At 37.5% G+C, this 25326-nt stretch overlaps 2 protein-coding genes across 5 annotated transcripts; one reads left to right on the top strand and one right to left on the bottom strand.

The window, feature by feature from the left end:
* Positions 1–1368: 1368 nt before the first annotated feature.
* Positions 1369–5995, bottom strand: LOC110923577. 3 transcript variants are annotated; one of them, XM_035987105.1, is made up of 6 exons: positions 5817–5995; positions 3633–3691; positions 2649–3553; positions 2450–2549; positions 1957–2332; positions 1369–1509 (listed from the first exon to the last, which is right to left on the bottom strand). In XM_035987105.1, exons 3-6 carry the CDS (start codon positions 2759–2761, stop codon positions 1493–1495), a joined length of 606 nt encoding a protein of 201 aa, XP_035842998.1. In that variant the 5' UTR covers positions 2762–3553; positions 3633–3691; positions 5817–5995; the 3' UTR covers positions 1369–1492. The 3 variants fall into 3 exon arrangements, with proteins under 3 accessions (XP_035842998.1, XP_022023343.1, XP_022023342.1); XM_022167651.2 differs by lacking the exon at positions 1369–1509 and having other exon boundaries at positions 1548–2332; XM_022167650.2 differs by lacking the exon at positions 1369–1509 and having other exon boundaries at positions 1548–2332; positions 2649–3691.
* A 1996-nt stretch (positions 5996–7991) lies between these two features.
* Positions 7992–11406, top strand: LOC110921835 (acidic leucine-rich nuclear phosphoprotein 32 family member B-like). Of its 2 annotated transcripts, none has more exons than XM_035987103.1 (9): positions 7992–8223; positions 8686–8972; positions 9038–9263; positions 9367–9594; positions 9697–9935; positions 10007–10212; positions 10285–10380; positions 10462–10557; positions 10657–11406. In XM_035987103.1, the coding sequence occupies exons 2-6, from the start codon at positions 8688–8690 to the stop codon at positions 10184–10186; spliced, it is 1158 nt and encodes a 385-aa protein (XP_035842996.1). In that variant the 5' UTR covers positions 7992–8223; positions 8686–8687; the 3' UTR covers positions 10187–10212; positions 10285–10380; positions 10462–10557; positions 10657–11406. The 2 variants fall into 2 exon arrangements, with proteins under 2 accessions (XP_035842996.1, XP_035842997.1); XM_035987104.1 differs by having other exon boundaries at positions 9068–9263; positions 10657–10931.
* The last annotated feature ends 13920 nt before the right edge of the window (positions 11407–25326 follow it).

Below are 25326 nucleotides of genomic sequence, written 5' to 3'. Positions count from 1 at the left end.
CAATGTATCATCAAAATATAACAAATAAGCTTCCATACCTTGGTTTGAAGATGCTAACACACTTGTGAAACAAAAACTTCAAAAACCCCTATTTCAGAACTAGGGTTTGGAATTCGACCCCGAAAACTTCGTTTTTTCACCAATCTCTTCTCAAACTCAGAAAGTGCGTGAAAAATTAGCCAAGGTAGACTCCAATTTCACTTGATTTGGTTGAAAATTGAGGAAGTTTTGAGTGATTGAAACACTACAACAAAAATGGCTTTTTAGGACCTTTTCTGTGGGACTCTTGTAAAAGAGGGTCTTAAAAAACTATTTAATAGGACTAATGAACTGTTGAGGTCCTTTTATAATATACTCTACTAAACCGGTGTCCTAAAAAACTATTTAATAGGATGGATGATTTTTTGGGGTCCTATTATCATATAATAGGACACTTAAAATGTAGATCCTAATAAAGTACTTTATAAGACATTTAATTGTTAGTGTCCCATTATGTGGTACTGTATTAGGACACTTGATCATCTAGGGTCCTATTATACATTACTTAATAGGACACGTTGTAGTTAAGTCATAAATATTCAGTGTTATAGGACCCTTTCTAGTCGAAGTCATATTAGAACTTAACTTAACAGGACACTTGACACTTGGGTCTTATAACTTTAAACTTTATAGGATGCTTAATCATTGTGGTGTTATTATAATACACCGTAATAGGACACTTGATATTTGAGTCATAAAAGATTAGTTTTACAGGACGCTTATTTGCTAGAGTTTTATTATAATATAACTTAAAAAGATACTTGACACTTTGGTCTTATAAATTTAACCTTTATAGGACGCTTAATCACTGTGGTGTTATTATAATATACTGTAAAAGGACACCTGATATTTGAGTCATAAAACATCAGTTTTATAGGACGCTTATTCACTAGAGTTCTGTTATAACATAACTTAATAGGACACTTGACACTAGGGTCTTATAACTTTAACCTTTGTAGGACGCTTAATCATTATGGCGTTATTATAATACACCGTTATAGGATACTTGATATTTGAGTCGTAAAACATAAGTTTTATAGGACGTTTATTCGCTAGAGTTTTATAATAACAATAGGTCATTGACCCGTGATTACACGGGATGGTAGTAAACAAAAAATAATTTTGAAACTAAAGTTTCATGATTCATCCTGCTACATTCTTTCCACCCTGGGTTGTGGTTTTCTGATCTGGTTGAAAGCGGGACACATACTCAATCAATTTTTTTTTGAATGGCCAACTCAAACTTTCATTCATAAATTAAAACCGAGCAAGGTGTTGGGGTATACACCATCCAAACCCCACAGTTACACCATTACATTAATGTACATAAGAATTTTTGTCTAGCCCAAACATGACAAGTCAAAACTACTCCATCTATTCCAAGTGAGTTCCAACCCCAAGTAGTTTATGATAGAACATCCGAGGCAAGATCTGATCTAACCCAGCAGATGTACTAGTTGTGATACATATCTATTCACATGACATAACTATTAAAAAACAAGCAATAACGATGAAAAAATAATTATTATCAGCGATGTAGAAAAAAAAATCAAATACAAGTACTGAATATACGATGAAAAAAATCATATTACTAAATAACTAATTGAAATCATGAAGCAGCTTCAAATAGATCTTCATCTCCGTCAAAAACTAAGGTATTTTTGTCAACAACGGTCCCATTTAAACCCCTTCTAACCAATTCAATATTCATATTTTCATCAAGTTGAGGACCCGTAGATGTGTCACTCTGCAAATGTGCTTCCACATTCTCAAGACATGTTTGTTCATTCATGTCATAAGAATCTCTAGGCGTTGTCTTGATCACAACTTTCCATCCTTTGTCAACACGATCTGCAACATAAAATACTTGTTGTGCTTGACAAGCTAGTATAAAAGGGTCGTTATGAGGGTTCAAACCTTCAAAATTGAGTAGAGTAAACCCATTCTCATCTTGCTTTTTCCTTGAACCATTCGAGATCCAATCACAATGGAACAAAACTACTTTCCTGTCAACAGCATATTCCAACTCAATGATATCATTCAAAACCCCATAGTATGTTACATCTCCCACGATAGGATTGTTATCTTTAGCATTTGAGAAACTATTAGTCATGGCCTCAAGCATAACTCCACTATTTTGTGTTTTCCTATTCTGTTCCAGATCTTTTGTGTGAAATCGGAAACCATTTATGATAAATCCCTTGTATTTTTTCACAAACTCAGCTGGGCCACTTGCCAAGTTTCTTAAATCTTCCGTGATTCTATGATCCCCTCTGGTATGCAGCTCCTCAACCTGAATTAAGGAAAGATGTGTTAAATTTTTCGTTATACATCTAGTGATTAGAAGCTTGAAAATGTTATATCATTAGAGTTGTATTTTAAAAGTAATACATCTATGTCTATTCCGTACATGATCTTGAAACCACGACTCAAAAGTCTCGCTATGTAAACGCTGAATCTCACGCTCACGTAATTTCCGATTTTCATGACGAACATTCGTCAGATGTTCTCTGCAACGTCAAAAGATGACAATTAATGATGATAACAACAAAAACAATTTTAAATATAATATAATAAATGGAACTCACAACTTCTAAATAACTACTTACGTTCGAAATTCATCAACTTCACTACAATTGAATAAAACATATGAATGTGCTTTAGCCAAAATGTCAAGGTCAAGTATCTCTACCACTGTAGCACCAATCGGTCGACCCAACATAGAAAAGATAGGTAAAATATCCTCGAAACCACCATCATCATAATTCCGACTTGTCTTATTATGTATGGTCTCCACATCACTTGATAAGTACAATGAACAAAATGACAAACATTCTTCAGCTAAATATCCTTCTGCAATGGAACCCTCGGGTTTACTCCTATTTTTGACGTAAGATTTTAATCTTCTTATCCGTATCAGGTATGGTTAACTCATCATCTGGATCATTTTCATTTGCTTGACGTATGACATATATCACATTCTGTTTTCTTACTGTTTTCTTTCCAGTACAACATACAATCATTAGGACACGCATCAATTTTATCATAACTAAGTCCTAATTCTCTTATTATCTTCCTTAGGTCATACAATGACTTTGGTATGGAAGCATATGGGAAGGCTTCCCTCAATGTATCAAGCATCATGCTGAAACCCTTGTCATTACATTTCCCAATACACTTACTATGAAATAGTCTAATGATAAAAGAAAGAACTGAGAACTTCTTACACCCAGGATATAGTTCTTTCTTTGCATCTTCTAACGCTTTATAAAACTTTTTCGCATTTGTGTTTGGCATACTTTGACTTTCATTTTGTGTCCCTATTTCATTTTCATGTATGTTCTCACCAAACCCGTTGAATGCATCATGCACCAACCCTTGCATGTCATCTTCAGCATCCAACATAGGAGTTTCACATGATTCGGAAATAAAAGGTGCAATTCTGTAGCCTTTAATAAACCCGACACATTGGAGATACGTTCTAGCCTCCTCCCGATCAACCCATATTTGATTACTGCAATCAATGCATGGACATGATATTTGACCATTTTTACCCTCGGTAGAAAAGATAAAATCAAGAAATTTGTCAATACCGTTTTCATATTCAGTAGTAGCTCTTGGTAAAGACATCCAACTCGTATCCATCTTAAAACTGGATTAAACAAACAATTAGTAATTTCATAAGTCATATACATGCACCCAATTCATAAGTAATTACAGAATGTATTTGGTGGCCTCAAGTAAACTAAAAATTTGTTTAACACAACTATAACACTTAAATTAGCAATTAAGCACACTACTTTTTAATTTGTAACACTTAAATTACTAATTAACCAAACTATCAGAGAAGATTAATCAAAACTAATCGAAATTGATGTTGTTATCCACTCTGAAGTAGAAGATGAAACTGTTAATGTTGGATCAAAGAAAAGGAGATACACTAGGGCGGAAATGGAGGCACTGAGGTTTATGGATGACAGTTTGTAAATTGTGCATATTGTGGAAAGAATAATAAGTCTGAATAAAACAACTACTTGTTGATTGCCTTAGATAGAACTTCATTTTCACTTCATGTCATGCACATACTAGTGATCTGAACAATAATAATAATAATGTTAACAGTAGAGGTGGTGGTACTGGTGTTGGTGTTGGTGTTGGTGTTAAGAAAGATAAGGTTTGTAATTTTTGGATACAGGGGAGTTGTAGTTTTGGGGAGAGGTGTAGGTATATCATATGCATTCATGGTGTACTGGTGGCTTTGGGATGTTGACACAACTTGAAGGGCATAAGAAGGTGAGTTTTTATTGGATTGTTTGTAATTTTTTTTTAATTTTTTAATATTTATTTTTTTTTTAATTTTTAGCCTATCATGACCGAAACCCATTGTGACCTAAACCCATCTTGACCTTTTTCTTAAAAAAACCCATCCTAACCCATACCCATCCTAACCCATTACCCAAACCTACCCAACCCACCCATTTTACCACCTCTAATTATTATGGAGGCGAATTAAGTAGAAGAGTGGGTCACGGTGTGTACCGGTTATTTAGCCATTATTTATTGAATAATATTAAGCCTTTCATCTTTCTTTTTGACTCTCTCGTACAGTGAGTTTATCCTTCCATATTTGAGTTTCTCTAGTGTTTGTTTGTGTGTGTAAACTAGGCCTAAACCAACATGCAGAATATAGTAGTAGGCATTTACACTACAAAACTTAAATGTAATAGGAGCATGTGGCATTGGTTTTAATTTCTTTGTGACAGTTTTATACACAACATAAACCTTTTAAAAAAAGTTTCACACACCTTTAAAAAAGTTAATTGAATCCTTCACGTGACAATTCAGTAAATTTATAATATCTCAATGTCATTCAGCAATCTTTAAATAACATGTGGGATTGAATCAGCGACTTTATAATGTTGTTTATCTATTCAGCGACTTTAAAGAACGTCTTGATTTATAAAACGACTTTCAGTGAAGTTTTGGATTCAAACAGCGATGTTATGGAAAGTTATGGTTTCAATAAGCTAATTTTATTGAAGTATGGAACCTAATCAGCGATTTAATCAAAGTCGCTGTTTGCATCAGTTATGTTTTTTTTTGAAAGGTGAACTTCTAATGGTGACCATTGTCACATCCGCACAATGCGGACCCTCGCCAAGTCTGTGCCCAGATAGCAGGGCAGCGCTGAGGTTAACAGCTGGATGAAAACCGGGGTGACGCTCGGGATCAAACCCTCCTCGGTGGGTTTTTCACCATCATTGCGCACAAATGTCCCACCCTCGCCACCACCGGGGATCGAACCGGGGTCTCACAAGGAGACACCCGGCCCAATAACCAACTGAGCTGCAGGTGAAGGACATCAGTTATGTTAGGGAATGTTGGGGTTTCAAACAACAACTTTAAGGGACAAACCAGAATATGGTACGATCGTAGCCCTTCGCCATGTGTTAATATGCGGATACCTACCGATTCCTATTTTTAACTTAATTTATTGATAAGTTATGCAGTGATAGCATTATCTGGAAAGCATTCAGCCCTACAACATGCAACTGTTTTGCCTATTTAGATACTTACATTAATGAAGATAAATTTAGTATTGATAAATTATGCAGTGAAAGCATTATCTGGAAAGCATTCAAACCCTAACGAAGATAATGAAGAATTTATATCATATCTCATAATCATATAGCAACTTTCAAGGATTTACACACAATAATTAACAAATCAAACAACAATTTTAGCAAATTGAGTGAAAAAAGTTATAGAAAAAACACCTGAGATAGAGAATTCAAGGGCAGGTGGGCGGTGGCTGCTGGAGTTGGACGACAGTGGAGGTCACGATGAAGAAGGGGCTGTTGATTTTGGAGTAATGGTGTGGTTCTGCTTTTGTTTCTTCGATGGACAGGGAAAGCAAGGAAAGGGAACCAATGAACTGAACATGAATACACAAAGTCAAAAGACCTAATGCATTAATTTAGGTTTTTTTTTTTTTAAAAGTGCAAACATGGAAGGTTTGTTTATTTATGTATGTATATATAATCTTTTTATTTTTTAAAAGTTTTTTTTTTAGGAGAACTTCATTAAAATAAGGCCAGCCCTAGGACTGTTCATGAGGTGAGCCAAGCCAGGGTAAGCTCAGGCTCGACTCGATTATAAACCGAGCTGGCTGGGCTCGGCTCGGATTTAAAAACCGAGCTGAAATTACAAGCCTAAATATATATAAATAACATCAAGTTTTTTTGTAATATATTATAATGTATATAAAAATAAATATATTATGAAGAAAATAATCTGAACTAAGCCGAGCTGTGCTACCAAGCGAGCCAAACCGAGCCGAGCCGAGCTGTCTCACTTTCTAACCGAGCCGCTCGGCTCACTTTCAAACCGAGCCATATTGAGCGAGCTTTTTTCGAGCTAAATCCGAGCGAGCTCCGAGCTTTTTGAACAGCCATAGCCAGCCCGAAAAACAACCGGGCGGCCAAACCAACTACAAAGAACAAGAAAGCACTATACAAATTTACACCACTCGACCCATGAAACGTCTAAATACTTTGACCTACTCCTAAACCAAAGATACCCGATAGACTTGATCACGCTAAACACCTCCTCAACCTCCGGATGCTTCCCCGCAAACATTAGCTCATTCCTAGCCTTCCAAATTTGCGAACTCGTAATAAGGACGATACCATGATACGCTAATTTCTTCTTTCCATTAAAGTGAATTGACAAAAAATGCCCTCATGTGCAAGGCACATGACCAAATTTAACTGAAACATCTATCGAGTTGGGCTCTAAAATGGCTTAACCGGTTGAACCAGGTTTTATCACGCGGTTGAACCGGCACTACGTGAAAAAGGGGCTACGGCCACACTTTTGGCAAAACCGCCCTGCCACACATTTATAAAAATGTGTGGCTAAAGGTTATTCATGGATATGTTAATGAATCATATTGGGCCTTAATGGATCATAATGGACAATAGTAGATCACACATGTCTTAATGGATCATATTGGGCCTAAATGAAGCACAATGGACAATAGTGGATCGTATATGTCTTAACGGACCTTATTAGGATTTGATATGTCACATTGGCCAATAGTGAATCATATATGTCTTAATGAACCATATTGGGTCTTAATAGATCACAAGGTCAATAGTATATCAAAATTTCTTAATGGACTATATTGGGCCTTAATCAAATAATTTGTATGCATGTTTGGTTGTAAATTATGCTTAAGTGGTTGTACCTTAATCAAATAAGGGTTTCATTATCTTACCAAATTCAATCTGTTTTGTATGCATTATGGTTGTAAATTGTGTTTAAGTGGTTGTGCCCTAATCAAATAATGGTTTCATTATCTTACCATGTTCAATCAGTTTGATCCATTCAAATTTGTATTGTTTTATTTGTAAACTATTATTTATAATAATCTAATTAATTTAGCCAAAATCTTATATAAATATAATTTGCAACGATAAACCTCTCAAACGGGAAAAAATAGACCGGGTTCATCGTAACGCGCGAGTCCTAGATCGACTTAGTTATTTTATTCTATGTTTTACATTTCGGTTTAATTTCTTCGCACTAACACGCCCTAACTTCAGTGTCGGTGGTCGCTGGCAGTAGTGTGACATTAGTGCTCGCCCCCGCCGTAACGCGAGGAGTACTTAATACTAGTTTGAGTAAAATGTCATCCATACCCCTATGAAAGTACAACTTTCAAAACACATTGTACAAGTCACTATAGCAAAAAAAAGGTACACCTTTCAATGCATTTGGTACAACTCACAAACACCATTTTACATCAGCCTTAAGTCAACCCCACTAGTTTTTTTTAAAATACAATATTCGATCCATTTAAAACATCAAAGGATATTGTATAGGAGGAAACAAAGAATTATAGGAAAGATATAGGTGACTAAATATATACTCATAATTAAAACGCACAATTTTCAATCTAAAGTCAAACGAACCAAATCAATCTTTGAATTTCGTTCATCACTCCGAATCAGTCCGTAAATCCCCCACTCACCTCCCCTTCACAAAAACCCTCACACACAGTTCCCTCTCACCTTCCCTTCACTCTTCGTTAACCTGCTTGTCGCTGCGAAGAAGTCCGGTGGCACGACGCGTGATTATAGACGACAGTACGCTTTGAACTCTCACCGATTTCCACTTGAGGTAACTCACTGATTGTTGTTTTCGTTATTATCTCATTCGGTTGCTATTGATATTGAATTTCAATGATGGTATAATCCAATTAAAATCACTACCATATTCCAATCAAAATTACCTTCTAGCCGATAGATACACTGGTTCATAAAATCTCGCAATTGTTATCTTGTTCACCCACTTTTTTATATTTACAAATACAACCGTCCATCTTTATCATTTGTTTCAAACATTTATGATGATGAATACATTTTTTTATTACGGTTATTACTAGCTTGAAATTGAACAGCTTACAAAGCCTCAAATCTTTTGTGAATATAATGATCGGGTAAATTGGTGTAAAATTGGAAGTATGAAACAAAAATCTCCAGTACGTATCGGTGATTTGTTTGTTGTTATAAACCAATTTTGAGAGTGCTTGAATTTAAATGAATGATTTAATAAGATTTTTCTTTTTTTTTTGTACACTAGTAATGGAAGATAAAAGTATGCAAGGACAAAGCTCCAAAAGACGTATGAATGCTTATGAAAAGAGTAGAATGTCAAGGATTCAAAAGAACCAAAAAAAATTACAAGCTTTGGGATTGAAAAATATTGCTAAATCTTTGACTAGTCTAGCAGAGAGTGACAAAACAAAGAAAAAGAAAAAGAAATCAATGGATACCAGCAAGAAAGATATAGATGTAGAGTATATGCCTGGTTTTGATATTGATGTTGAGCAAGATTATCAAGAAGCTGCTACAAAAATCTCTAAAAAGGTACTAATATCAAATACGGATAATATAATTTCTTTCGGTTTCTTCCCTAACAATTCAACTTACAGAAACAACGTCCAATATACATTGCTCCGCAGTCCCTGAAAAGATATACTAATTTAGCACAGAAACGATTCATTGCTCCGACTGTCTCCTGTGTGCTAACATTTTCAGAATCTCATATGCAAAAGGGACAAGTAATTGATACAAGAGAGAGATCAACTGTTGCTAAGAGAAAGTTATCTGCAGTTGACAACAATGATGACCACGGGGAGCGTGACATGAGATTTCATGGTACCTATATTTGTTTTTTAAATATTTTATGTATGATATTTAATTAATATTAAGTCTAGATTCAATTAACTGTTTTTTATGCTTACTTTTTTTGTAACTATAGATATCAATGAAGAACAAGATGATGTTGAATTTGATGATATTGAAGATATAGATATGAATGAAGCTTATGAAGAACAAGATAGTTTTAAAGATGATGGAGATAAAGACATGGAAGATTTAGAACAGGTGAATGATTTAGAAAATCAAAACGATGAACGGGTTGAAAAAGAATGTGAAGTTCCAGAAAATGAAGAAGAGCGTGAAGTTTCACAACAAGAAAATGAAGCAGGTTTATTCGATCTACTTGATTGCTTCATTTTTTTTGTTAAAGCATATATTTAGTATTTTTAATGTATATATGTACATTGTAAATCATGTTCACTTTTTGTAGTTCGAAATGTACGTAAAAGAGTGAGAGGACCAATGCGTATGCCAAAGGTTTGGGCCCAAGAAAAAGGGGATAGAATTCCTATTTTAGTTAATGCACATGGACAACCTATTAATGACAAAAGTAGTCAACTGACCCATTTCATGGGAACCCTTTCAAGGAGTGGAAAATATTGTCCGATTTATAAACCATGGAATAAAGTTAAGACCGCTAAAAAAGAAGCGTTGTTTGCACTCTTAAAGGTACATAATTAAAAATATGTATGTTAATGACTTAAGTATTTGTTTTCTCATGTAACCTGTTTCATTTTTAGACAAAATTTGATATTCCTGAAGTTGCTAAAGGCTGGATATTGCAATCATTTGGGCGGAAGGTGAAGAACTGGAGGGCAAGAGTTAAGGAACTATACCATGATCCGTCTTTGTCACTGAAGGAACAAATAAGTTCTAGGCCAAAACAAGTGCAAAAAAAAAACAATGGAAGAAACTTGTGAAGTATTGGAATAAAGAAAAGTCTAAGGTATGAAATAGCCTACCACTTTAAATAACATTAGTTTATTTCCCATTCTGAAATTTCACTTGTCTACTGAAGCTCGTAAGTGAAAAAAACAAGGCGAATAGGGCAAAGAAGAAGATGGTTCAAGTAACGGGTAAAAAAAGTTATGCTCGAGTCCGCGAAGAGCTAAAGGTGATTGTATGAGATAGTGCAATTGTTAATGTAGCATGTCGATATCCATTGTTAATACTTATTTTATTTTTATTCAAACAGGCATCTAAGGGACAAGATCCAAGTCGATTGGAAATGTTTCGTGCATGTTTCTCCAAAGATGGAACTACCAAAAATTTGGAAGCTTCAAATGCTATTGTAAGTAACATGCTTATATATTCATACACATATTTTTTCTATGTGTTCTTGATGTTGTTAGAAATACATACCTTATTTTTGTTACTATGTCTAATATAGGCACAAATGCAACAACTTAGTTCTAATCTTCCCGAGGGCTCGATCGATAAGCCTGGACCAGATGATGTTTTTTCTAAAGTAATGGGTAGTGATCGAAATGGTGATGCGGTTATGTATGGTCTGGGTGTTCGTGCTGCTGATGTTTGGGGTGTAATACCAAGTCGTTCAGCATGTCATAGAGAAAACATCCAATTGAAGTCTCAATGTGAAGAACTTACTAGTTGTGTGGTCCAGTTACGAGCCCAAGTATCAGAGATGGAAGGGTCGAGGGGTGTGTTGATGCACTTGTGTCTGTACTTTGTCTGTATTCGGTCTATATGTAAACGATGCCCTTGTCAGTCTTGTAAGTTGACCACGTCAACCGTCCTCCTGGTTTGACTCAGTCAACAGTTAGTAAATTTGATGTAAGTTGTCTGACTCGAAGGATGAGTGATCGAAGGATAATGTAGATCCTTCGATCACCTCAAAAGATATGCTTCGATTGATAGACCTCGAAGGATCATCCTTCGAGGTCCTTGCTGATCCTTCGAAAGCATTGTATTCGAAATATGATCCTTCGGACCATCTATCGGATCCTTCGGTCAGACCTGCTGTGTATGGGTATAAATACCCATATAGTGTGTTGTTTTGTAAGAGACTTGAGAGACTTGTTAGATAGATGCACAAATAGAGAGAGTTTGAGAGCATTCTATCAGAACACACACACACACTAGAGAGTTTGCAAGTTAGATTTGTAAACATTGTGCTTGTAACCGAAACCTTCATTCGTATTAATACAGTGGTGTTAATCGGTGAACCCTTGTGTGTTTGTGTTTATACTTGTCTCATCCCGGTTTGCTTGCTAGCTTGGATTCCGCACTCGCTAGTGGGTTTGTATAACAAGGTTTAGGTTCGTCATCCTCCGAAGAGGGACCTACAAGTGGTATCAGAGCCGTGGCTCTTTTCCTTGTTTAAAACCGGGTTTTGTTCAAGTCTTGGGTTAGTTTTCGTCAGATCTGGAAAACTAACAGTCGCTGTGTTCTTGATGATCTTATCATCTTCATATTTCGAAAGATAAAGTTCATCATTCGAAGGATCATTAAGAACCTCGAAAGATCAAAATAGTATTTCGAAGGATCATCTTTTCCAGTCAACTGATTCGAAAGGTCAAACCTGATTTCGAAAGGTCAAAACTGATTTTGAAAGGTCATCACAACAGAATCGATAGATCATCTATTTGTTCGAAGGGTCGTCTTCACAGTTAAACAACTTCGAAGGGTCAATTTTTGTTTTTCGAAGGATCAAGCTAAAATTCGAAGGATCATATATTTGTGATATTTGTGAGGATTTCGAAAGATCATCATATTCCCAACACTTTGAAAGATCCAGCATACAAGACTTCGAAGGATCAAATAGAAAGATTCCAGTTTGATGTTTTGTTTCGAAAGATCAAGATAGGGTTGTTGACTGGGTTGTTGACTTCGAAGGATCAAGATACTTTGTTGATTGGTGTGCACCACCCAAGTGTTCAATAAACTTTTGGTTGTGTGTTGTTTTGCACCGCCAAAAATGATTGGTCAATCGGTTATGCACCGCCCACATTCACAGATAAGATATATTTGAAAGATAATTTTGGGATCATCAACCTTTCCACCGCCCAAGTGTCAAAGATATTTGTTGTTGGTTGTTTATGCTCACTGCCCTAGGCACCGCCACAAATTAAAAAAAAAAAAAGGAATATTTGTTGATTATTGAGCACCGACCACTTTCACAAATTAGATAAACAATTCAAAACAATATCTCGTTGGCTGTTGATCACCGCCCAAGGCACCAACCAAGTGTCAAATAAGCTTGCTTGTTTGCTGTTGGTATTCAGGGCCCAAGGCACCGCCCACTAAGAGAATAAAGTTTCAATCGGCCCATGTGCACCGCCCAGACATGTTGTGTTCACCGCCATTTTATTGGTTGATGTGCACCGGCATTTTTATTATTTTGTGCACCGCCCACTTTTAGTAAATCACAAAGCCCAATAAGTTCTATTTCAATAGCCCAAGATCTACAAACGTTCATTTTTCGTTTGTATCAAATTACGAAAGATCATCTTTCGAGACCGGTTGGGTGTTTGTCTTTCGTGTGATCCTTCGGTTGATCCTTCGATAATTTGATCCTTCGTCAATCTGATATAGAATTTAGTTTTCTTATCAAAGATGAATCCGAATTGGTGGGAAACTCTGGCTCCAGACAGTAGAAAATACACGTGTACAAGTTTATCTCCATCATGGGCCGAATCTCCCACACCACCTCGAATTACTGCAGAAATGGGAACAAACGGTCAATGGGATCCATCCGCGTGGACTACAACATCCTTGGCTCCGCAATCATCTGATACGCAATCATCAAACGGTCAATGGGATCCATCCGCGTGGACTACAACATCCTTGGCTCCGAAATCATCTGATACGCAATCATCTGGTTCTCAATCTGCAACAGACTTCAACAAGACTGCATGGATGCAGGCTATTGCCCCACCTTCAGCTGTCATGATATCTGCAAATCAGTGGGCATCAGTTACCAATCAAAGGCAAAGTGAACCGAAAATAACAACAGATTGGTTTGGCAATCCAATACAAGTTCCTGTAAAGCCGGCTCCAACCACAGACTTGTATGGAAATCCATTACCCCCAGTTGGTTTACAACACCATCGTTCTACTGTAGAACCATCATCTCTTGATCCAAAGAACAGTAGTCAGACAAAATCGGCGTTGTATGCTGAAATTGTCAAAGATGCAAGCAATGGTGAATCCTCGGGAAATGATGACAGTTCTGAACATGACAGAAGTTCAGATGAAGATGTCTCAACTTCAGTTGAGGGTGATACAACTTCAAGTTCAAGTTCGAGCGAGGATGGATCTAAATGTGAATCATCAAGGGAGGTTATTAATTCTGATGCAGAAAGGCCAACACCTGAGAGTGATTCCAGTCAGGTATGTGATTCTAAACCTGATTCTATTTCTGCTGTTGTTGAATGTGCTAAGTGTTTAGAATATGCAGAAAAGGAGAGTTTGTTTGAAATCACACAGAAACACAATCAAGAATTGATTGTGGACCTTTCTAAAGCAACCGAAGCTAATTTATTTTTAACCAAAAATGAAAAGGAATTTAAAGAAACAATTGCGTCTTTAAAATATGATGTTTCTAAATTACAAAAGGCTGTTTTGCGGAAACAACATGCTAATAATAATCTTATTGACACAATTGAAAAACAAATGGTAGAGTTAGCAACAGCTCGATGTGAATGTGAGACAATCAAGCAGAAATTGGAAAGCTATTCCAATTCCCGCTATGTATTGGATCACATCATTGATGTTCAAAGGAAAAAGGGGGATACCAAATGTATTGGTTACAAATCATGTCCTCCCCCAATGAATCACAATTATTCCAAATTGCCTAATGACGAGGATATGCCCCGTTTTGAACCTACTGTGCCACTCGGTCCAGATGACTTTGCAGCAGGCCTCGGGTTCACAACTGGTACATCATCCTCGGGGCAATCAGAATCTGAGAACGTGACAGATACATCGTGTGTTAAGGAACAGAGTCCTCCCATTATTGAGGATGCTGATTCTTCGGACGATGAATCGGAAGAAATTGTGAAGCAACAGTCTGACTCGGTTACAACAGATATTCCTATCGAGAATCACATTCTGTGTGATCCACAAGTGAAACCGAGTAAGACTGAAAAGTCAAAGGCAATGGAATCCCTTGTAGTTAGCCCTGAAGGGAATAACTTGTTGTATACGCTCAAAGGAGATAGCAAGATCTACTCTGACAAAGATTTTTCAATTAAGAATGTAAATCAAGATTTAATTGAACAAAATTTTGAAGGACGTACTGATAAGTTTTTGGGAAACAAAGGTAGCAAAGTAACCGTAACCCAATGTGAACCAATTCCGTGTGAACAAGTTAGAAAACAATACGGAAACCAAAAACTACCGGTTGAGCGAAAACAACAAGTCAATTCTGGGAAGGGTAAGGGCCAAGTACAGGGAAAGAAGGCTCAGAACAAGAATGTTCAAGCACCAGAAATTCAGCAGCCTAAGACTGAACAACCAAAGGTTCAACAACCTAAAGTTGAGCAGTCTAAGGCTACTCAACCTAAGGCTACACAACCTAAAATTCAACAATCTAAGGTTGGGCAACCTAAGGTTCAAAGGGTGCAAAACAAAAGAGCTCCAGCTAAGAAAAGAGAACAGAAAGTGAACTTTGTTGGATCAAAGGGTACGGACAAACTTGAAACATTTCAAAATAAATCTAACATTGATTTTGTAAAACAAGTTAGAATTTTAAAACGAAATGATCAGAACAATTATACCCAACACACCAATGGATGTGACTTAGGTCCAAGCACATCTAGATCACAAAGTTCAGTATCTGGTTCTTCGTCTGGTCATCAACACGTTTCTCCGAGGTTTGTAGAGCGGAGAATGTGTTTTGAATGTGGTACAATTGGACATATAATTCGAAATTGTCCATATCTTCATAAGTTGAAAGCAAAGGTTGATGATCTCCATGAACAACATCATGCCGCTCAAGAGAATAGAAAAGGCAAACAGGGCGAAAACAAGAAAAAGGATCGGAAGATAAACTTCGTGAAATCAAGAGGGACTGATAAAATTGATACTTTCAAAAACAAATCCAACAAGGATTCTGTTAAACAAAGTAAAATTTTGAAAAGAAACAGTCAAAACAACTATACACAACAAACAAACGGTTGTGATGTAGGACCAAGTACCTCAAGATCACGAAGTTCATCATCCAACTGTTACAGTTATGATACTCCGAGGTTTGTTGAGCGGAGATCATGCTTTGAATGCTGTGAGTATGGACACATCATTAAGAATTGTCCATATCTCACCAAGAGAAAGTCAAAAGTTGATGCCCCCCATGGTAACAATTACCATAAAAGACCTGTTTCACCAAAACAGGACCCTCGTTTTGTTAAACAACGAGAAAAGAAACAGAAAAAGAAACAAAGAAAAGAAGTTGAAAAGGCTTTGAAACTGGAGGTCATCCAAACAAAATCTGTTAAATCGGATGTTAAACATGAAAAACAGAAACAGATTTGGATACCAAAACCGGTAACTGTTTCAGGGGGAGCTGCATCAATTCCGAATCATCGGGAAATGGATGTTACAATTCTCGATGATGACGGACGACCCAAGTCTGTGAAGGCTTGGGTCCCCCTCTCCAACTAATCTTTGAATGAGTGTGCAGGATGTTCCAGGAGGAACTATTGATAGTCTTAAGATTGTTGATAGTGGAGCGTCCATGCACAAGATTGGCAACATAAGACTCCGAAATATTGTTACATCTAGGAGAATGTTGTTGCCATTGATGGAGAGAGAGAGGAAAGAAAAGGAAAAGAAGAAGAATATGTTGGTGAAAGAATGTGGTTTAATGAAGTTGCAAAATTCGATCAAATGAAGAACGCGCCAAAATTTGGTTGCTATGGTTTTTAATCGGGTTCTCAGAAAAGAATACAATGAATGATGTGCAGATGCCGTGGTGTAGATTGAACATCCGCACACCGCTTCTGAAAGAGAAAGACAAAGACCTTTCGCTGGTGCAATGTGGAAGACCAGCCGGAACCAAAGGTTTTTGATCGTGTTGCTGTGAAGAGATTCTTCAGTAGCTACAAAATCGACTTTGAAGTCCACATCCAGTGGATGTCCAGTTAGGGAGAGTGCTCAGATTCCTTGCAATGCACGAAGCAGTTGCAGGATACGGTTTTTAAATTTCTAATCTCTCCTATACTTGTTGATTTTAAGGCTGCTATATGAATTATATCGTCTCGTACAGCACTCTTTGGCCTGACACGTTGATCTCGAATATCACCTCATACGTGATTGTTTCTTTATGAAACTCGTCAATGTTGTTATGGTCCGCACCGCTTACCGACGTGCCAACTGATTTTTCAAAAATTCGATAAATCTTTTCTGATAAAAACTTAATTTTGGTAAACGGCATTGAGGTAAAATACGAGTTAACCAACATCGGAAAATCTTTTTTGTAAATATCTTTGTGTTTTAAATTTCTCTTAGTTTATTGATTTTAGGGGGAGTAAATCCAAAAATATGAAAATCCAAAAACATCGAAAAATTTCAAAAACTCAAAAACAATAGAAAATCAAAAATGAGTTTCCTGGCGAGCAAAAGAGAAAATGATAGTACATCAGTGGTCTATCCAAACCTCTTTAAACCCTAAATGAAAAACGATAAGCAGCTCTATATAAGATGTATCGGTAGGCTCACAATCATTTTAAAGTGTGCAGGGTGATATAAATCTTAAACCGACTGAAGACCAGGTGGGAACCATTCATTGGCATATGGTCTTAGTACCGAAATTTCGTTTGATAGATTGCCGAGGTTCTGAGATATTCGGTCTTTATGCTGCTTATCATCTGGGTATCATGGTTGCTTCTATAAATAGACTAAGTCTAAGATCTTCCATGATACTATACATACGTGTACATAATACATACTGCATTCGACCTCAATAAGTGATAAACAATCACATGTCCATAACAAATAAGTGATAAAATATCACATTTATCCGGGAGTCAAGTTCGTCTCTCTGCTGTACGGAAGTACTGACCTGTTCACGGACTTGCTCCTGTGCCCTCATGCATATGAAAATCAAGTTCCTCATCAATAAGTGATTCTATCACATAGGGCTTGTTTTCAAATCAAAATAAGTGAGAATCTCACATCAATATACGGTCAAACAGATGATAATCGGTATACTCACCGGTAAGATGAACCCTCGTGCATACCTTGATACGGGAATGTGTCGTGATGTGGATGAACACCGGTCGGTAAGTTTAAATCATACCTTAATGTATCTCCTAAACATGATTACATCTGATAAGTTGAGCTTAAGTGGACAACAATACCGATAATTGTTATAGGATGCTTATCTTAATGTTAACTAACTGAACAACAAGAGTGTTTTGGCATGACCGTACACTGATATGATTCTCTTACCCTCGAAACTCGCAAAAAGAATGTATGTATATATTTATTTACTGCTTTCAGTATTTACATTTAGAAAAGTCAAAAATACCAAAAAGATTTTAGGTGTGTTTTAATTTAAACTTTATAAAAGCCAAAAAGATTTTATTTTTTATTTTCGATCGTACGATGTTGGAACTCAAGTCTTCGTTGCCTGAAACCTGAACGAAAACCGAAATGACTAAATCTTCATAAACGGTCGAAATTTGCATGTTTTGAAAGTTGAAATCTGAAATTGATAAATTTGAAAAACTTTCAAACTGTCGGACAGTGTTTGATGGTGACATGGTCATCCGTGTGTCACTTGTTTATGATTAACTATATTCCAAGCAGTTGTTCTCATTACGCGTTTAGATTTCTTGCATGTGCAGATTCTAAAGGCTAGGAGAACATGGTCGATGACAAAGCTTTCGAATGAAGACACGACATGAAGGCACTCAAATGATGAAGATGATCGAGTTGCCGCTGACCATTGTCAACACCACAAGGATCTCACTTCATAAAGATAAAGTATTTCACGAGCATAACTCAAGGGGGAGCTTATGTTAAGGGGGAGTTTGTTAACACACTTCCTACATGATACGGGTAGTTTGTTGATACACTCTCTACTTTCAATACGTGAAGACTTTGAAGATCCTCCGACATTGAAGACTTGAAAGGACATCAGAGTTTTGAGAACTCGAAGACCAAAGACCATCGAAGTTCGAGACGAGTCTACAACTATAGAAGATAAAGACAAAGCTACAGCCAAGGGGGAGTTTGTTGATGCACTTGTGTCTGTACTTTGTCTGTATTCGGTCTATATGTAAACGATGCCCTTGTCAGTCTTGTAAGTTGACCACGTCAACCGTCCTCCTGGTTTGACTCAGTCAACAGTTAGTAAATTTGATGTAAGTTGTCTGACTCGAAGGATGAGTGATCGAAGGATAATGTAGATCCTTCGATCACCTCAAAAGATATGCTTCGATTGATAGACCTCGAAGGATCATCCTTCGAGGTCCTTGCTGATCCTTCGAAAGCATTGTATTCGAAATATGATCCTTCGGACCATCTATCGGATCCTTCGGTCAGACCTGCTGTGTATGGGTATAAATACCCATATAGTGTGTTGTTTTGTAAGAGACTTGAGAGACTTGTTAGATAGATGCACAAATAGAGAGAGTTTGAGAGCATTCTATCAAAACACACACACACACACTAGAGAGTTTGCAAGTTAGATTTGTAAACATTGTGCTTGTAACCGAAACCTTCATTCGTATTAATACAGTGGTGTTAATCGGTGAACCCTTGTGTGTTTGTGTTTATACTTGTCTCATCCCGGTTTGCTTGCTAGCTTGGATTCCGCACTCGCTAGTGGGTTTGTATAACAAGGTTTAGGTTCGTCATCCTCCGAAGAGGGACCTACAGGGTGGTTCCAGTGTTCAACCACTTGCATCACAACATTTCCCCAATCTAACCAATGGACATGAACGTTTACGGGTATTTTTCTATATAAATCTTTAAAAACCAATTCTCCTTAGTTTTTCTATAAAAATGTTAGTCTGCTAGTGTAAAACTTTATTAATTTTTTTGTAAAATGTTTTTTTGCACTATTATGACTAGAGTTTAATAAATATTTGTTGAAAACTAAAATCTTGGTCGGAGATGAAGTTTTCCTCAAAAGCATTCTAAACTCTACCGAGATTGTAGCAAGAGGAAGGGTCCAGAGCTTGGACCCAAATGATATAGTTGGTGGTACAAAGATTGGACCAGAATGGTGTGAGGTAAATGTTCAAGTACCAATAAAAAAGATTAAAACTTGGTAAGACCATATGGTTTATTTTCTACAATTCAAGATTGTATTGGTGCATCCATCGCATGGCCCTATCCATTCATCTCGGTATGTATTTGTTAAATTTGTGATACAAGTAATTTTAATATCATGGAACTTAATGTATATATATGGATGGTTTATTTGTAGGTAGTCCATGAGGATTGAGGACGCATGATGACTCAAGATTTTATGCTTCTTAGTTCTTTAATTGTTTTTAATTTATTTGTTAAATGTTAAGACTTTATGTTAAATAATGTTATAACTTATTTATGGTTAGTGTTTTTGTTATGAACACGTTCTTTTGAAATATAATGAAGTTTTATTTCTTTCATTAGTTGATTTTATACAATAACTATTAGGATGTTATATGTTGATGGTCTGTTTATAAAATTGGTTTTATAATCTTATTTGGGATATTAGGACCATTTTCTTGATATTAAAGTAGCTATAACGTTACATCATAAGGGTCCTATAAATTAATTTTTAAGGACGCTTGTATGTGTATCAAAAGATTAAAAGTAGGTAATCACATATTAGAACATTGTAAATGTGTCCTAATATGTTCTTTTGAGGACGCTATTTAAGTTGTCTATAGACATATTATGCGACCATAAAATTGGTTTCATAATCTTATTTGGTATATTAGGACCCTTTTCTTGGTACTAAATTAGCTATAATGTTACATCGTAAGGGTCCTATCAATTAATTTCTAAGGACACTTGTAAGTGTATCAAAAGATTAAAAGTATGTATGCACATGTTAGAACATCGTAAAAGTGTCCTAATATCTTTTTATTAGGACACTATTTTGGTTGTTCAAAGACATATTACGCAACCATAAAATTGGTTTCATAATCTTTTTTGAGATGTTAGGACGCCTTTTTAGTTCCGAGACTTATTACGACCCCTTTACATGAAACGCTTTTACCGCTGGTCCTATTAAGCGAAAGGTCCTATAAAATAGCATTTTAGGACGCTTTTGCGCGTACTAAAAACCCAGTTTTCTTGTAGTGAAAGTTGAAGAAAGTTTGGGGATTTTGTGGAGAAGGATGAAAGTGATGGTGAGAGAAGAAGAAAGAGAATTGTGTGGAAGGGGTTAATTTTCGGAATTCATGACTGTGCTTAATTTTTTTCTTTTTTATGTAACTCTGGAACCCAAACGACCCAGACTCTTGCTAGGTCCACCGTAATTACGGTGCCACCGTAAATTACGGTGGCATCTGGGCAAATATGATTCGCTGAAAAGTGTTATTTTCAAGTGTTCTTTTTATATTTTTTTTTTTCAGTTTTTTCGATTTTTTTTGTGTTTTTAAAATTTTTTCAAAAACAAATAAAAATCACCCTACCCCCTCGAAAGTTCCGTGTTATCCTCAACACAATGTTAGAGAAATTCGTGACCCGAATATCCCCACACTTGTTTCAAACACGGATTTCAAGGGAATACGGTAATTGCACAACTATACAAAACAAAATAAAACGAAATGCTACTATTTACACTACCAAACCTGGGCCTCTCATTGTTGTTCCTCATTGACCGGGCGTAGAATGTAGCCCACTTTATCAAGCTCCAAGTTGTTTATGTCGTTTCCCTCCAAGTACGGTTTCAACCGGTGACCGTTCACCGTTTGTTGTTTTAGTGTTTGCTCGTCTTGGATGTCTACGTCACCAAACTTTCCAACTCACCGAACAACATACGGGCCCATCCATTTACTTTTAAGCTTGCCCGCAAACATCTTCAGTCTTGAGTTGTACAACCAAACCTTTTGACCCACTTCAAAGGTTTTCTTTCTCAACTTCGCATCGTGTACCTTCTTGAGTTTATCTTTATACGCCGATGCACATTCGTACGCCTCGTCTCTAAGCTCTTCAATTTCACACAATTGTAGCTTTCTCATTTTCCCCGCTTCATTGTAATCCGCATTAACCGTAGTGATCGTCCAATAAGCCCGATGCGCTAACTCCATTGGCAAGTGACAACCTTTTCCATACACCATCCGGTAAGGTGTTGTGCCAATAGGAGTCTTGTAGGCCATTCGGTATGCCCACAACGCATCATCCAATTTACTTGACCAATCCTTCCTATCCGTTCTTACCGTCTTCATGAGAATTTCCTTGATTTGACGGTTGGACACCTCGACTTGTCCACTCGTTTGCGGATGGTAAGGTGTAGCAATCCGGTGATTCACACTATACCTCTTCAACAATTTACTGAAATTAAAGTTTTTGAAGTACGAACCACCATCACTTATGATAACTCTTGGAATGCCAAAACAAGCGAAAATGTTGGATTGAACGAATTTACAAACAACCGAGTGGTCATTTGTTCTTGTTGCAATGGCTTCAATCCACTTAGAGACATAATCTACCGCCACCAAGATGTAAAGAAAACCGTTCGAATTCGGGAAAGGGCCCATAAAGTCAATGCCCCAAACATCAAATATTTCCACAACCAAGATTGGTTGTAATGGCATCTCATCTCTTTTCGATATGCTTCCCATCTTTTGGCAATTGATGCAATTTCTAGCGAACTCGCAAGCATCTTTGAAAATAGCGGGCCAATAAAACCCACATGAAAGAACCCGGTAACCCATTTTGTGCCCACTAAAGTATCCCCCACATGCGGATGAATGAGCATGGGTCAAAATTTCCAATTCCTCCGTTTCGGGCACACACCTCCTAATGACTTGATCCGGTCCAATCTTGAAGAGATCCGATTCATCCCAAATGTATTGCTTCACTTGGACCATAAATTGTTGTCTTCTCTTTTTGGTCCAATGACTTGGAATGGCACCCGTGGCTAAGTAATTTACATAATGAGCATACCAGGGTACAACAAAGGTGGACACGGCTAGGAGTTGCTCATCGGGAAAACTTTCATTTATTTCACTAACATCGTCAATCCCTTCAACCGGAATCCGAGACAAGTGATCCGCCACCACGTTCTCACTTCCTTTTTATCTCGGATTTCTAAATCAAATTCCTGCAACAACAATACCCACCGAATCAACCGAGGCTTCGCGTCCTTTTTCTCCATCAAATATCAGACAGCACTATGATCCGAGTATACCACAACTTTACTCCCCCAAATGTACGAGCGAAACTTATCCAAAGAATACACCACCGCTAATACCTTCTCGGTTGTGATGTAATTAAGTTGTGCTTCGGATAAAGTCTTGCTCGCATAATAGATTACCACTGGTTTCCTATCAACCCGTTGACCCAAAACTGCACCAATAGTAGTGTCGCTAGCGTCACACATAATCTCGAATGGCTTCGACCAATCCGGCGGTTGTAAGACGGGAGCTTTGACCAAATGTTCCTCTTTTTTAACTACCTCCCTTAGGTTCGGATTCAATCTCCTTTGAGCTTCTCGTGTCGGCTTTTCATCTTCGGTGGTAATGATTTTGTGCATGACGATAGATGGACTAATTCCTTTGAGATCGGCAATCGTCCATCCTATAGCTCCCTTGTTCTCCTTTAACACTTCCAATAAAGCTTGCTCTTGTGCCAACTCCAAATTAGAGGCAATAATGACCGGGAACGTGTCATTATCCCCTAAAAACGCATACTTCAAGTGGCTTGGCAAGTCTTTAAGCTCCAACCGTGGCGGCTCTTCCAATGATGGTCTAGTTCCCGAATTTATTTCCGCCGGCAAGCTTTCAAATTGGTGAGTCCATGGCGGCCGACCTTCCTTCAAGGCCATAGCATCTTGCTTCTCTTCTTTAACCCGGAGTGCATAAGCATGTACCTGTTCAGAAAAATCACACAAACAAACTTCCATACCATCCTCCTCATACTCATGCGGGTTGCATCCTTCAACTATATCTGCCATGAAACACTCATCAACACCATTAGCATTAGAATTGTTAGTGAAAACATTCAAACACATTTTTCGATTACCAAAGGTCATATCGACTGTACCAAATCTACAATCGATGATAGCATGTGTGGTGCTCAAAAATGGCCGACCCAAAATAACATTTTGTTGTTGTTTTGGGTCTGCGGACGAGTAGTCCAAAACCAGAAAGTCGACCGGGTAGTAAAACTCATCAATTTTAATAATTACATTTTGAACCATCCCTCGGGGTAGCTTATGAGACAAATCGGCCAAAACAACCGTTGTCTCCACTCTTGCTAATGGACCAAAGTCGTATTGGTCATATAAGCCCCTCGGTAAAATGCTTACCCCGGCTCCAAGATTGAGTAACGCCTTCGCCATTTGAAAATTACCCACTTGTATATTTATTAATGGTGTAACCGGATCCTTGAGCTTAGGCGGAAGCTCCCGGTTCAAAACCGCAATCACTTGCCCGGTCAAATCTACCCGCTTAGGCATCTTTTTCTTTTGTTGTCGTTTCTGTGTGCATAATTCCTCAAGGAATTTAGCGTAAGCGGGTACTTGTTTTATTGCATCAAGTAATGGAAGATTTATTTTTACTTGTTTAAACATGTCCCACAATTCTTCTTTTTGGGGACCTCTTGATGCAATAAAGTTTTTTCTACCCGGGTCAAGTAAAGCCGATGGAAATGGGACTTGACTCGGTTCACCCTCAACTTTTTCACTTTTCTCGTTTTCACCCAACCCCGGTTTATTAACATTTGATTCTTTAGGTTTAACCGATGAAACTTCATTATCACTTTCATTACCTGTGACATCCTCAACTACCCCCTCAACCAATTCGGGTGACAAATTGGCTTTAAATTCCTTTTCACTTCTTAAAACCTAACATGATGAACATTAACATACCTCGTGACGAACCACGGGAAGGATTTACCTTGGTGTCGCTAGGAAGTTGACCTTTGCCTTTCTTCAATTCCGCCACATCGGTTGCCAATTGACCCATTTGAGTTGTTAGTGATTGGATTGTTTTGTCACGAACTTCATCCTTTTGCATTCGGACTTCATCTAATTGGTTCCGCTTTTGCATGTCTTGTTGCATCGCCCGAAACATATCCATAACTTCATTCCCGCTTGATGAAGGTTGACCCGAACCACTTTGACCCGTTTGTTGAAATTGCCCTTGGTACCCATAATTGTTTCCACCTCTATAGTTATTGTTGACGAGGTGCAAAGTTACCTTGAGCTCCTTGAAAATTTGGGTTAGCTTGATTCGCCGCGTTCCCATAACGAAAATTCGGATGATTTCGTAACCCGGGGTGGTATGTATTTGAGTTCATGTTGAAATTTTGACCACCCCCTCCTTGAATTGCATTAACTTCTTCTACTTGCTCATCAACCAACCCCACTACACACACTTCCGCCGTGTGACCTATTTCGTTGCAATTTGTGCACACATTGTACACTTGGTTCGTTGTCTGAACGTTGCCACTTTCAACTCCATGCACTTGGGGCCTTTGAGTCACATGCCTTGCTCTCCTCGAAGATTGAGCTTTTCTCTTTGAATTCACCGCCATTTGCTCTAAAAATGCCCAATCAATATGCTCATAATTCGTACCAAATATACTATTAGTGATTGACATCAAATCCCGTGCATCCTCCGAACTCAACCCTTCATGAAATGCATTCAACAATTCCCAAAGTTGGATCCCGTGATGAGGGCAATTCCGTAGCATCATGTTGAACCTCTCAAAAGCTTCGTGAAACATTTCCCCCGGTTGTTGTTGAAAACTTCTCAAACCTTTTCTAGCATCGTTGGTCTTTTGAGAAGTATAATATTCATCTAAGAATATTTGCTGCATTTCGAACCATGTGAAAATGGACGCGGAGGGCAATGTGTGAAACCATCTTTTTGCTTTATCCTCTAAAGAAAACTGGAAAAGGACCAACTTGACATCATCCGCGGAAAAC

Source organism: Helianthus annuus, chromosome 17, assembly GCF_002127325.2.
Source record: "Helianthus annuus cultivar XRQ/B chromosome 17, HanXRQr2.0-SUNRISE, whole genome shotgun sequence".
Lineage (NCBI taxonomy): Eukaryota > Viridiplantae > Streptophyta > Magnoliopsida > Asterales > Asteraceae > Helianthus > Helianthus annuus.
This window is presented reverse-complemented; position numbering and strand designations above follow the sequence as displayed.